A 14,456-nucleotide genomic window follows, 5' to 3' on the forward strand; every position below is an offset into this window, starting at 1 on the left:
CCTTAACCAGTCTCCGGCTACGCAGCCCCATAACAATGAACCTCGATGCCCATATTTTCTGTTTCAAATATCGGTGTGTGCATTGGCATACCTCCTTAGACCCAGTCTGTCCGGAAAGTATGGTCACCTGTTGACTTGACACCATCCACAGGCAGCTCAAGGCTAAGTTCACACTGGCATTGAAAGTAGGCAGTTGAGGGGCATTTTTAATGCTCTTGAAACACGTATGCAAATGATACCATGGACAGCAAGAAAAACCTCAAAAATACTACGGGACTTCACTGGTAGAGTATAGGACAGACCAGGGGTGGACTGACCATTCGGGAACTTGGGCACTGCCCAAGGGCCTGGGGTCAGTAGGGGGCCCCATGAGATGCCCCTGGTACCTTTCATAGGCTTTTTTGGGTGTGGTTTGAGTGTGGGTGAGGACACAGGAGCCCCATGACCCCTATTGCCCGGGGGCCCCATGAGTTGTCAGTCCGCCCCTGGGACAGACTCATATTTATCAAAAATACACATTTTATTGGGTAATACATAAAAATATTTTTTAAAACCAATACATGGCTAAACAGCCCTAATAGGACATCAATGTTCTCTATAGTGGGGGTCTCCAAACTTTCTAAGGGCTGGTTTAGTTCTTCAGACTTTAGGAGGGCCGGAGTGGTCATTGGGAGTAGAAAAAAAAATTACTTAGTGCTTGTAATCAGTGGAAGGAGGAACAGTGCCCCATCATTGGTGTCAGCCGGAGGAACAGTGCCCCATCATTGGTGTCAGCTGGAGGAGCAGTGCCCCATCATTGGTGCCAGTTGGAGGAAACGTGCCCCATCCTTGGTGTTAGCCTTAGAAATAGGCCCCATAAGTAGTGTCAGTGCGATGAATAGTGCTTCTTCATTGGTGTCATTGTGATGAATAGTGCTCCATCATTGGTGTCAGTGGTATGAATAGTGCCCCATCATTGGTATCAGTGGGAGGAATAGTGTCCCATCATTGGTATTAGTAGGAGGAATAGTGCCCCATCATTGGTATTAGTGGGAATAATAGTGCTCCATCATTGGTGTCAGTGGGATGAATAGTGCCCCATCATTGGTGTCAGTGGGATGAAAAATGCCCCATCATTGGTGTCAGTGAAATGAACAGTGCCCCATCATTGGTGCCAGTTGGAGGAAACGTGCCCCATCCTTGGTGTCAGCCTTAGAAAAAGGCCCCATAAGTAGTGTCATTGCGATGAATAGTGCTTCTTTATTGGTGTCAGTGGGAGGAATAGTGTCCCATCATTGGTGTCAGAGGAAGGAATAGTGCCCCATCATTGGTATCAGTGGGATGAATAGTGCCCCATCATTGGTGTCAGATAAAGGAATAGTGTCCCATCATTGATATCAGTGGGAGGAATAGTGCTCCATCATTGGTATCAGTGGGAGGAATGGTGCCCCATCATTGGTGTCAGTGGAAGGAATAGTGCCCCATCATTGGTGTCAGTGGGAGGAATCGTGCCCCATCATTGATGTCAGTGGGAGGAATAGTGACCCATCATTGGTGTCAGTGGGAGGAATAGTGTCACATCATTGGTGTCAATGGGAGGAATAGTACCCCATCATTGGTGTCAGTGGGAGGAATAGTACCCCATCATTGGTGTCAGTGGAAGGAATAGTGCCCCATCATTGGTGTCAGTGGAAGGAATAGTGCCCCATCATTGGTGTCAGTGGAAGGAATAGTGCCCCATCATTGGTGTCAGTGGAAGGAATAGTGCCCCATCATTGGTGTCAGTGGGATGAATAGTGCCCCATCATTGGTGTCAGTGGGAGGAATAGTGCCCCATCATTGGTGTCAGTGGAAGGAATAGTGCCCCATCATTTGTGTCAGTGGGAGAAATAGTGCCCCATCATTGGTGTCAGTGGGAGGAATAGTGCCCCATCATTGGTGTCAGTGGGAGGAATAGTGCCCCATCATTTATGTCAGTGGGAGGAATAGTGCCCCATCATTGGTGTCAGTGGGAGGAATAGTGCCCCATCATTGGTGTCAGTGGGAGGAATAGTGCCCCATCATTGGTGTCAGTGGGAGGAATAGTGCCCCATCATTGGTGTCAGTGGGAGGAATAGTGCCCCATCATTTGTATCAGTGGGAGAAATAGTGCCCCATCATTGGTATCAGTGGGATGAATAGTGCCCCATCATTGGTATCAGTGGGATGAATAGTGCCCCATCATTGGTGTCAGAGAAAGGAATAGTGTCCCATCATTGATATCAGTGGGAGGAATAGTGCTCCATCATTGGTATCAGTGGTCGGAATGGTGCCCCATCATTGGTGTCAGTGGAAGGAATAGTGCCCCATCATTGGTGTCAGTGGGAGGAATCGTGCCCCATCATTGATGTCAGTGGGAGGAATAGTGACCCATCATTGGTGTCAGTGGGAGGAATAGTGTCACATCATTGGTGTCAGTGGGAGGAATAGTACCCCATCATTGGTGTCAGTGGGAGGAATAGTACCCCATCATTGGTGTCAGTGGAAGGAATAGTGCCCCATCATTGGTGTCAGTGGAAGGAATAGTGCCCCATCATTGGTGTCAGTGGAAGGAATAGTGCCCCATCATTGGTGTCAGTGGAAGGAATAGTGCCCCATCATTGGTGTCAGTGGGATGAATAGTGCCCCATCATTGGTGTCAGTGGGAGGAATAGTGCCCCATCATTGGTGTCAGTGGAAGGAATAGTGCCCCATCATTTGTGTCAGTGGGAGAAATAGTGCCCCATCATTGGTGTCAGTGGGAGGAATAGTGCCCCATCATTGGTGTCAGTGGGAGGAATAGTGCCCCATCATTTATGTCAGTGGGAGGAATAGTGCCCCATCATTGGTGTCAGTGGGAGGAATAGTGCCCCATCATTGGTGTCAGTGGGAGGAATAGTGCCCCATCATTGGTGTCAGTGGGAGGAATAGTGCCCCATCATTTGTATCAGTGGGAGAAATAGTGCCCCATCATTGGTGTCAGTGGGAGGAATAGTGACCCATCATTGGTGTCAGTGTGAGGAATAGTGTCCCATCATTGGTGTCAGTGTGAGGAATAGTGCCCCATCATTGGTGTCAGTGTGAGGAATAGATAGTGCCCCATCATTGGTGTCAGTGGGAGGAATAGTGCCCCATCATTGATGTCAGTGGGAGGAATAGTGCCCCATCATTGGTATCAGTGGAAGGAATCGTGTCCCATCATTGGTATCAGTGGAAGGAATAGTGCCCCATCATTGGTGTCAGTGGGAGGAATAGTGCCCCATCATTGGTATCAGTGGAAGGAATAGTGTCCCATCATTGGTATCAGTGGGAGGAATAGTGTCCCATCATTGGTATCAGTGGGAGGAATAGTGCCCCATCATTGGTGTCAGTGGGTGGAATAGTGCCCCATCATTGGTATCAGTGGGAGGAATAGTGCCCCATCATTGGTGTCAGTGGGATGAATAGTGCCCCATCATTGGTGTCAGTGGGAGGAATAGTGTCCCATTGTTGGTATCAGTGGGAGGAATAGTGTCCCATCATTGGTATCAGTGGGAGGAATAGTACCCCATCATTGGTGTCAGTGGGAGGAATAGTGCCCCATCATTGGTATCAGTGGAAGGAATAGTGTCCCATCATTGGTATCAGTGGGAGGAATAGTGCCCCATCATTGGTGTCAGTGGGAGGAATAGTGCCCCATCATTGGTGTCAGTGGGAGGAATAGTGCCCCATCATTGGTGTCAGTGGGAGGAATAGTGCCCCATAATTGGTGTCAGTGGGAGGAATAGTGCCCCATCATTGGTGTCAGTGGGAGGAATAGTGCCCCATCATTGGTATCAGTGGGAGGAATAGTGCCCCATCATTGGTGTCAGTGGGAGGAATAGTGCCCCATCATTGGTGTCAGTGGGAGGAATAGTGCCCCATCATTGGTGTCAGCGGGAGGAATAGTGCCCCATCATTGGTGTCATTGGGAGGAATAGTGCCCCATCATTGGTATCAGCGGGAGGAATAGTGTCCCATCATTGGTGTCAGCGGGAGGAATAGTGCCCCATCATTGGTGTCAGCGGGAGGAATAGTGCCCCATCATTGGTGTCAGCGGGAGGAATAGTGCCCCATCATTGGTGTCAGTGGGAGGAATAGTGCCCCATCATTGATATCAGCGGGAGGAATAGTGCCCCATCATTGGTGTCAGTGGGAGGAATCGTGACCCATCATTGGTGTCAGTGGGAGGAATAGTGTCACATCATTGGTGTCAGTGGGAGGAATAGTACCCCATCATTGGTGTCAGTGGGAGGAATAGTACCCCATCATTGGTGTCAGTGGAAGGAATAGTGCCCCATCATTGGTGTCAGTGGAAGGAATAGTGCCCCATCATTGGTGTCAGTGGAAGGAATAGTGCCCCATCATTGGTGTCAGTGGGAGGAATAGTGCCCCATCATTGGTGTCAGTGGAAGGAATAGTGCCCCATCATTTGTGTCAGTGGGAGAAATAGTGCCCCATCATTGGTGTCAGTGGGAGGAATAGTGCCCCATCATTGGTGTCAGTGGGAGGAATAGTGCCCCATCATTTGTGTCAGTGGGAGGAATAGTGCCCCATCATTGGTGTCAGTGGGAGGAATAGTGCCCCATCATTGGTGTCAGTGGGAGGAATAGTGCCCCATCATTGGTGTCAGTGGGAGGAATAGTGCCCCATCATTTGTATCAGTGGGAGAAATAGTGCCCCATCATTGGTGTCAGTGGGAGGAATAGTGACCCATCATTGGTGTCAGTGTGAGGAATAGTGTCCCATCATTGGTGTCAGTGTGAGGAATAGTGCCCCATCATTGGTGTCAGTGTGAGGAATAGATAGTGCCCCATCATTGGTGTCAGTGGGAGGAATAGTGCCCCATCATTGATGTCAGTGGGAGGAATAGTGCCCCATCATTGGTATCAGTGGAAGGAATAGTGTCCCATCATTGGTATCAGTGGAAGGAATAGTGCCCCATCATTGGTGTCAATGGGAGGAATAGTGCCCCATCATTGGTGTCAATGGGAGGAATAGTGCCCCATCATTGGTATCAGTGGGAGGAATAGTGCCCCATCATTGATATCAGTGGAAGGAATAGTGCCCCATCATTGGTATCAGTGGGAGGAATAGTGTCCCATCATTGGTATCAGTGGGAGGAATAGTGCCCCATCATTGGTGTCAGTGGGTGGAATAGTGCCCCATCATTGGTATCAGTGGGAGGAATAGTGCCCCATCATTGGTGTCAGTGGGATGAATAGTGCCCCATCATTGGTGTCAGTGGGAGGAATAGTGTCCCATCATTGGTATCAGTGGGAGGAATAGTACCCCATCATTGGTGTCAGTGGGAGGAATAGTGACCCATCATTGGTATCAGTGGAAGGAATAGTGTCCCATCATTGGTATCAGTGGGAGGAATAGTGCCCCATCATTGGTGTCAGTGGGAGGAATAGTGCCCCATCATTGGTGTCCGTGGGAGGAATAGTGCCTCATCATTGGTGTCAGTGGGAAGAATAGTGCCCCATCATTGGTGTCAGTGGGAGGAATAGTGCCCCATCATTGGTGTCAGTGGGAGGAATAGTGCCCCATCATTGGTGTCAGTGGGAAGAATAGTGCCCCATAATTGGTGTCAGTGGGAGGAATAGTGCCCCATCATTGGTGTCAGTGGGAGGAATAGTGCCCCATCATTGGTGTCAGTGGGAGGAATAGTGCCCCATCATTGGTGTCAGTGGGAGGAATAGTGCCCCATCATTGGTGTCAGCGGGAGGAATAGTGCCCCATCATTGGTGTCAGCGGGAGGAATAGTGCCCCATCATTGGTGTCATTGGGAGGAATAGTGCCCCATCATTGGTATCAGCGGGAGGAATAGTGTCCCATCATTGGTGTCAGCGGGAGGAATAGTGCCCCATCATTGGTGTCAGCGGGAGGAATAGTGCCCCATCATTGGTGTCAGCGGGAGGAATAGTGCCCCATCATTGGTGTCAGTGGGAGGAATAGTGCCCCATCATTGATATCAGCGGGAGGAATAGTGCCCCATCATTGGTGTCAGCGGGAGGAATAGTTCCCCATCATTGACATCAGTGGGATGAATAGCGCCCCATCATTGGTGTCAGTGGGGGGAATAGTGTCCCATCATTGGTATCTGTGGAAGGAATAGTGTCCCATCATTGGTATCAGTGGAAGGGAATAGTGCCCCATCATTGGTGTCAGTGGGAGGAATAGTGCCCCATCATTGGTGTCAGTGGGAGGAATAGTGCCCCATCATTGGTATCAGTGGGAGGAATAGTGCCCCATCATTGGTGTCAGTGGGAGGAATAGTGCCCCATCATTGGTGTCAGTGTGAGGAATAGTGTCCCATCATTGATATCAGTGGGAGGAATAGTGTCCCATCATTGGTGTCAGTGGGAGGAATAGTGCCTCATCATTGGTGTCAGCTGAAGGAATAGTGCCCCATCATTGGTGTCAGCGGGAGGAATGGTGCCCCATCATTGGTATCAGTGGGAGGAATAGTGCCCCATCATTGGTGTCAGTGGGTGGAATAGTGCCCCATCATTGGTATCAGTGGGAGGAATAGTGCCCCATCATTGGTGTCAGTGGGATGAATAGTGCCCCATCATTGGTGTCAGTGGGAGGAATAGTGTCCCATCATTGGTATCAGTGGGAGGAATAGTACCCCATCATTGGTGTCAGTGGGAGGAATAGTGCCCCATCATTGGTATCAGTGGAAGGAATAGTGTCCCATCATTGGTATCAGTGGGAGGAATAGTGCCCCATCATTGGTGTCAGTGGGAGGAATAGTGCCCCATCATTGGTGTCCGTGGGAGGAATAGTGCCTCATCATTGGTGTCAGTGGGAAGAATAGTGCCCCATCATTGGTGTCAGTGGGAGGAATAGTGCCCCATCATTGGTGTCAGTGGGAGGAATAGTGCCCCATCATTGGTGTCAGTGGGAAGAATAGTGCCCCATAATTGGTGTCAGTGGGAGGAATAGTGCCCCATCATTGGTGTCAGTGGGAGGAATAGTGCCCCATCATTGGTGTCAGTGGGAGGAATAGTGCCCCATCATTGGTGTCAGTGGGAGGAATAGTGCCCCATCATTGGTGTCAGTGGGAGGAATAGTGCCCCATCATTGGTGTCAGCGGGAGGAATAGTGCCCCATCATTGGTGTCATTGGGAGGAATAGTGCCCCATCATTGGTATCAGCGGGAGGAATAGTGTCCCATCATTGGTGTCAGCGGGAGGAATAGTGCCCCATCATTGGTGTCAGCGGGAGGAATAGTGCCCCATCATTGGTGTCAGCGGGAGGAATAGTGCCCCATCATTGGTGTCAGTGGGAGGAATAGTGCCCCATCATTGATATCAGCGGGAGGAATAGTGCCCCATCATTGGTGTCAGCGGGAGGAATAGTTCCCCATCATTGACATCAGTGGGATGAATAGCGCCCCATCATTGGTGTCAGTGGGGGGAATAGTGTCCCATCATTGGTATCTGTGGAAGGAATAGTGTCCCATCATTGGTATCAGTGGAAGGGAATAGTGCCCCATCATTGGTGTCAGTGGGAGGAATAGTGCCCCATCATTGGTGTCAGTGGGAGGAATAGTGCCCCATCATTGGTATCAGTGGGAGGAATAGTGCCCCATCATTGGTGTCAGTGGGAGGAATAGTGCCCCATCATTGGTGTCAGTGTGAGGAATAGTGTCCCATCATTGATATCAGTGGGAGGAATAGTGTCCCATCATTGGTGTCAGTGGGAGGAATAGTGCCTCATCATTGGTGTCAGCTGAAGGAATAGTGCCCCATCATTGGTGTCAGCGGGAGGAATGGTGCCCCATCATTGGTGTCAGTGGGAGGAATAGTGCCCCATCATTGGTGTCAGATGAAGGAATAGTGCCCCATCATTGGTTCAGTGGGAGGAATAGTGCCCCATCATTGGTGTCAGTGGGAGGAATAGTGCCCCATCATTGGTATCAGTGGGAGGAATAGTGCCCCATCATTGGTATCAGTGAGAGGAATAGAGCCCCATCATTGGTGTCAGTGGGAGGAATAGTGCCCCATCATTGGTGTCAGTGGGTGGAATAGTTCCCCATCATTGGTATCAGTGGGAGGAATAGTGCCCCATCATTGGTGTCAGTGGGATGAATAGTGCCCCATCGTTGGTGTCAGTGGGAGGAATAGTGTCCCATCGTTGGTGTCAGTGGGAGGAATAGTGCCCCATCGTTGGTTTCAGTGGGAGGAATAGTGTCCCATCATTGGTATCAGTGGGAGGAATAGTGTCCCATCATTGGTATCAGTGGGAGGAATAGTGCCCCATCATTGGTGTCAGTGGGAGGAATAGTGTCCCATCATTGGTATCAGTGGGAGGAATAGTGCCCCATCATTGGTGTCAGTGGGAGGAATAGTGCCCCATCATTGCTATTAGTGGGAGGAATAGTGCCTCATCATTGGTGTCAGAGAAAGTAATAGTACCCCATCATTGGTGTCAGAGGAAGGAATAGTGCCCCATCATTGGTGTCAGCGGGAGGAATAGTGTCCCATCATTGGTGTCAGATGAAGGAATAGTGCCCCATCATTGGTATCAGTGGGAGGAATAGTGCCCCATCATTGGTGTCAGATGAAGGAATAGTGCCCCATCATTGGTGTCAGATGAAGGAATAGTGCCCCATCATTGGTGTCAGATGAAGGAATAGTGCCCCATCATTGGTGTCAGATGAAGGAATAGTGCCCCATCATTGGTGTCAGATGAAGGAATAGTGCCCCGTCCTTGGTATTAGTTGGAGGAATAGTACCTAATTATTTATATCAGTTGCAGGAATTGTGCCCCATCATTGGTGTTAGTGGAAGGAAAAATGCCCCATAGTTGGTGCCTAGTAGTGCCTCTAGTGGAAGAATTGGTGCCTCCTTGTTGGTATGAGTGGGAGGAGTAGTATCCCAGATAGAGGCAAGCAAAGGGCCACAGTTTGGAGACCACCGCTCTATAGCATTACGTCCTCCAAAAGGGCAACGGGTTTTGCTTTTTCAGCTTCTTCAGGACGATGGCGATATAGAAGTTTGCAGAGGACAGTTCTCAGTATTGACGGTATGATTTTGGAGATTGTTTGCAATATTGATGCTTTTTATCTGTCTGTCTGTCTGTCTGTCTGTCTGTCTGTCTGTCTGTCTGTCTGTCTGTCTGTCTGTCTGTCTGTCTGTCATCTATTATTACCACAGCGATGAGAGAATTGGATGGAACAAGATGGAAAAGATGCCTTTATGGTTCAGTGTCATTTATCGGCTCCAAAATCAAAGGATTAAACTTTTTTTTAGCCTTCGGTTCCATTGCTTACAAACTAGAAAAGGGTTAGAGCCCATTCACACTTGTGCGACTTGTCATGCGACTTTGGGGTCCAACGTCGCATGACAGGTCACACCACATGTTTTCCCAATGAGCCGCCATTCATTTCTGTGCAACTTCAGGCCACGGCGATGTGAAAGTAGTTTGACTTTCATGCGACTGGAGGGCCATAGACTTCAATGAAAACCCTCCAAAACTCGTGTCTGAACAATATACGTGCGACTTTGTAAATCAAAAACAATCATCCTTGGTCAAAGCCAAAGTCGCACTCGTTCCAAAGTCGCATCGAAGTCGCGCTGTAAAGTCGCAATGAAAGTCACACTCGTCCAAAGTCAATGAGAGGTGTTTTTGCATTGAAGTCAATGGGAGGAATTTTTGCATTGAAGTCAATGGGAGGCGTTTTTGCATTGAGGTCAATGGGAGGCGGTTTTGTATTTATGGTGCCTGGGATTTTCGAGCCCTGCTATATTTGATCTATATCAAAGTGACCTCCCAGAATCCTCCTCACCTCCCCGGTCAGCAGGTAGACGATCTCCAGGGTGAGCCGTAATATCCTCTCACTTCCAGGAATCCCCGGAGGCCTGACAGACATTTCTTTATTCTGTTTTCTAGACATAAAAAGACATAAAAGACAATAAATATAAATTCCCCGATCTGATCCACTGGAAGTGGAACTAAACCCATCGATTTACCAATTTCAAAAATCGTTCAAGGCATATCGGGATAGCTAACTGTCACAGGTGCTTGTGCTCTCAACCAAATTGTCAGACCATCGGTCAGCTGGTGTCATAATGGATCACATGTGAAGATCAGGCACAGGCCAAGATGGTGGCCTCCATGGCTGAAGACGGTGGCAGGATTGAGTTTCACATGTCAGCTGTACTACAGAGAGAACACATATATAGGAGTTGTATCTGCATTGAAGTCAGTGGGAGGCATTTTTGTATTGAAGTCAATGGGAGGCATTGGGAGGTGTTTTTGCATTACAGTCAATGAGAGTCTTTTTGCATTGAAGTCAATGAGAGGTGTTTTTGCATTGAAGTCAATGGGAGGCATTTTTGCACTGAAGGCAATGGGAGTCTTTTTGCATTGAAGTCAATGGGAGTCTTTTTGCATTGAAGTCAATGGGAGTCTTTTTGCATTGAAGTCAATGGGAGTCTTTTTGCATTGACGTCAATGAGAGATGTTTTTGCATTGAAGTTAATAGGAGGCATTTTTGCACTGAAGTCAATGGGAGACTTTTTGCATTGAAGTCAATGAGAGTCGTTTTGCATTGAAGTCAATGAGAGTCTTTATGCATTGAAGTCAATGAGAGGTGTTTTTGCATTGAAGTCAATGGGAGTCTTTCTGCATTGAAGTCAATAAAATAAAAGATTTGTATTTCTGTCTATCCAGTCCTGAGATTCACACATCTCTGCCACGCAGCACATTCCTGTCTGGCAGGAAATCTGATTTTTTTTCCTTTGATGCAATTCATCAACACTTACAGGTCTTGTCCACCCCCCCCCCCCCCCCCCCCGACTGGACAACAAACGTGGCAGCAGCGGACCAATGAGCTCATCTCTCTCTCTCACGCTGTTCTTTCCACCTATCAGCATTTCCCTTGTTAGCACAGCAACGCAGCTGATTGGCTCCTTTAGCTGCTCCCCCCTCCCCCAGTTTGAGCTCTGATGTACAGGGGCCCAAGTTACGTCCCGGAGCATCCACTGCTTCCATATGAAGAACCGCACAGAAAGGGGGTGACGTGGTGGCCAGGGTCAGACGTCATGTCAGCCCTCGCAGTTCCGGTGCATTGCAGGGAAAAAAAGTAGAACAGATGGCATTTTTTGTCCTGTGGATGGGGTGATCGTTCAGAAATGACATTCATTTTAAAGTCGAAGGTTCAAAGCAAAAGGCAATTTTCGGACGACATTCATCCATTCATCAAACGTTCAAAGAATTTTCTTACGACTTTTCTTACGAATATTCTTGTTCGAAAATCTACCCGTGTGTGGCCAGCCTTAGGGGGGGTCAAATCGATGTTCATTTTTGATGGGGGTGACGGGAAAATTCGAAAGGGGGAGGAAGGAAAACGTTTCTCCAGCAAACGTATTTTCATCCAGTGGATGGGGTGATTGTCCTTTAAAGTTGAAGGGAAGTTGAAGCTAGAGACAATTTTGAATGACATTTGTCCATCGAATGTTCAAAGAATTTTCCTACGACTTTTCTTACAACTATTCTCGTCCAAAAATCTACCCATGTGTGGCCAACCTTAGGGGGGGTCAAATCGATATTCATTTTTGACGGCAGTGACGGGAAAATTTGAGGAAGGAAAACTTTTCTCCATCAAACGAATTTTTGTCCCGTGGATGGGGTGATCGTTCAGAAATGACATTCCCTTTAAAGTTGAAGGTCCAAAGCAAAAAGCAATTTTTGGCCGACATTCGTCCATTCATCAAATGTATATAATCATCCAAAAGTGTACCCATGTACATGCATTCATTGAACCCCCCCTCCCCCTTTATACAGCCGTGACCCCACCCCTTCCTAATGTCGTCCTCTGATCTCCCACCCGTACCTGCTGCAATCTCTCCCCAGCATGCTGCCTGGACCATGTGACTGGCCAATAGGCGGAGGCGCCCTGTCCTGGCAGCCATGTTTCCGGAGCCCAGCGTAGGGCGGACAGGAGAGGAGCGGACACCCCCATGCCGGGTGTGGAGGAGGGGGGATGGAAGAGAGATCCATGATGTCAATGGAGGCAGAAAGTAACATCATAATAATTCAAAAGGATGGACTAGGAGAGGACATGGGGACTGAAAACGCAGGACCCCACATGGAGGGAGGGGAGGCATACTATACCAGCAGTCCCGGTGTCTGCGGCCAATATGGCACTACAAGTCCAAGCGATCCCGCTGTCTGCGGCCAATTTGGCACTACAAGTCCCAGCGATCCCGGTGTCTGCGGCCAATATGGCACTACAAGTCCCAGCAATCCCGGTGTCTGCGGCCAATTTGGCACTACAAGTCCCAGCGATCCCGGTGTCTGCGGCCAATATGGCACTACAAGTCCCAGCGATCCCGGTGTCTTCAGCCAATATGGAACTACAAGTCCCAGCAGTCCCGGTGTCTGCAGCCAATATGGCACTTCAAGTCCCAGCGGCCCTGGGTGTCTGCAGCCAATATGGCACTACAAGTCCCAGCGGTCCCTGTGTCTGCAGCCAATATGACACTACAAGTCCCAGAGGTCCCAGTGTCTGCAGCCAATATGGTACTACAAGTCCCAGCGGTCCCGGTGTCTACAGCCAATATGGCACTACAAGTCCCAGCGATCCCTGTGTCTGCAGCCAAAAAGGCACTACAAATCCCAGCGTTCCCTGTGTCTGCAGCCAATATGGCACTACAAGTCCCAGCGGTCCCGGTGTCTGCAGCCAATATGGCACTACAAGTCACAGCGATCCCGGTGTCTGCAGCCAATATAGCACTACAAGTCCCAGCGGTCCCGGTGTCTACAGCCAATATGGCACTACAACTCACAGCAGTCCCGGTGTCTGCAGCCAATATGGCACTACAAATCCCAGCGTTCCCTGTGTCTGCAGCCAATATGGCACTACAAGTCCCAGCAATCCCGGTGTCTGCCGCCAATATGGCACTACAAGTCCCAGAGGTCCCGGTGTCTGCGGCCAAAATGGCACAACAAATCCCAGCGGTCCCGTGTCTGCAGCCAATAATGCACTACAAGTCCCAGCGATCCCAGTGTCTGCAGCCAAAAAGGCACTACAAATCCCAGCAGTCCCGGTGTCTGCAGCCAATATGGCACTACAAGTCCAAGCAATCCCGCTGTCTGCGGCCAATTTGGCACTACAAGTCCCAGCGATCCCGGTGTCTGCAGCCAATATGGCACTACAAGTCCCAGCGATCCCGGTGTCTGCGGCCAATATGGCACTACAAAACCCAGCGGTCCCGGTGTCTGCGGCCAATATGGCACTACAAGTCCCAGCAATCCCGGTGTCTGCCGCCAATATGGCACTACAAGTCCAAGCGATCCCGGTGTCTGCAGTCAATATGGCACTACAAGTCCCAGCGATCCCGGTGTCTGCCACCAATATGGCACTACAAGTCCCAGCGGTCCCGGTGTCTGCGGCCAATATGGCACTACAAGTCGCAGCGGTCCCGGTGTCTGCGGCCAATATGGCACTACAAGTCCCAGCGGTCCCGGTGTCTGCAGCCAATATGGCACTACATGTCCCAGCGGCCCCAGTTTCTGCAGCCAATATGACACTACAAGACCCAGCGGTCCCGGTGTCTGCGGCCAATATTGAACAACAAGTCCCAGCAGTCCTAATAGCAGCATAAAGCACTTTAAAAGTTTAAATGATAATTTGTGCTACAAGAAAATGGCCGCCCCCATGCGCAGAGACAATCTTGTACAGGAGTTTCAGCCTCTAGTGGTTGCTCTGGGAAGCTGGTTTCTGCTTTCCCCCTGCTTTGCTAGTGGAAGGCTTCTATGTACATGCTGAGTGAGTGTGGAACTATGGACTTGTAATGGTGGCCCCAGTGGCAGGGCAGTACAGGAGCCACACCTGTGCCCACTTACCGAGGTAGCTGGAAGCCGGCTGTGCATTGGAGAGGTAATGATTGGCTGTTGTTATTACATGCTGAATGATTCTTCATAATTTATTTTACATTTAAATAGCTCTGATGTATACCAGAGTGCAGTACAGAGGACACTAAGGAGGCAGTCACATCATTCTCTGCACCAGAGGAGCTTACACTCTAATGTCCCCTCCCCCCACAGTCACATCAGTCTCTGTACCAGAGGAGCTGACGCTCTAATGTCCCCTCCCCCCCAGTCACATCATTCTCTGCGCCAGAGGAGCTTACGCTTTAATGTCCCCTCCCCCGCAGTCCCGTCAGTCTCTGCGCCAGAGGAGCTTACGCTCTAATGCCCCCTCCCCCGCAGTCCCATAAGTCTCTGCGCCAGAGGAGCTTACGCTCTAATGCCCCCTCCCCCGCAGTCCCATCAGTCTCTGCGCCAGGGGAGCTTACGCTCTAATGCCCCCTCCCCCGCAGTCCCATCAGTCTCTGCGCCGGAGGAGCTTACGCTCTAATGCCCCCTCCCCCACAGTCACAGTCTCTGCGCCAGAGGAGCTTACACTCTAATGTCCTCTC

The 14,456-nt window shown here is 49.8% G+C and overlaps 1 protein-coding gene across 1 annotated transcript in view; it reads left to right on the forward strand.

Moving 5' to 3' along the window:
* LOC149466095 (uncharacterized) overlaps nucleotides 1–14,456 on the forward strand; it is a 129,815-nt gene that overhangs the window by 21,582 nt on the left and 93,777 nt on the right. The window contains exons 9-10 of the mRNA XM_089672696.1: nucleotides 12,087–13,613; nucleotides 13,890–13,915. Of these exons, the coding sequence (XP_089528822.1) occupies nucleotides 12,087–13,613; nucleotides 13,890–13,915 (1,553 nt within the window). The remainder of the gene's footprint in view (nucleotides 1–12,086; nucleotides 13,614–13,889; nucleotides 13,916–14,456) is intronic.

The sequence above is a fragment of the Staurois parvus genome, unplaced genomic scaffold (assembly GCF_062004578.1).
Source record: "Staurois parvus isolate SC_StPar_1 unplaced genomic scaffold, SC_StPar_1.0 ptg000132l, whole genome shotgun sequence".
NCBI lineage: Eukaryota > Metazoa > Chordata > Amphibia > Anura > Ranidae > Staurois > Staurois parvus.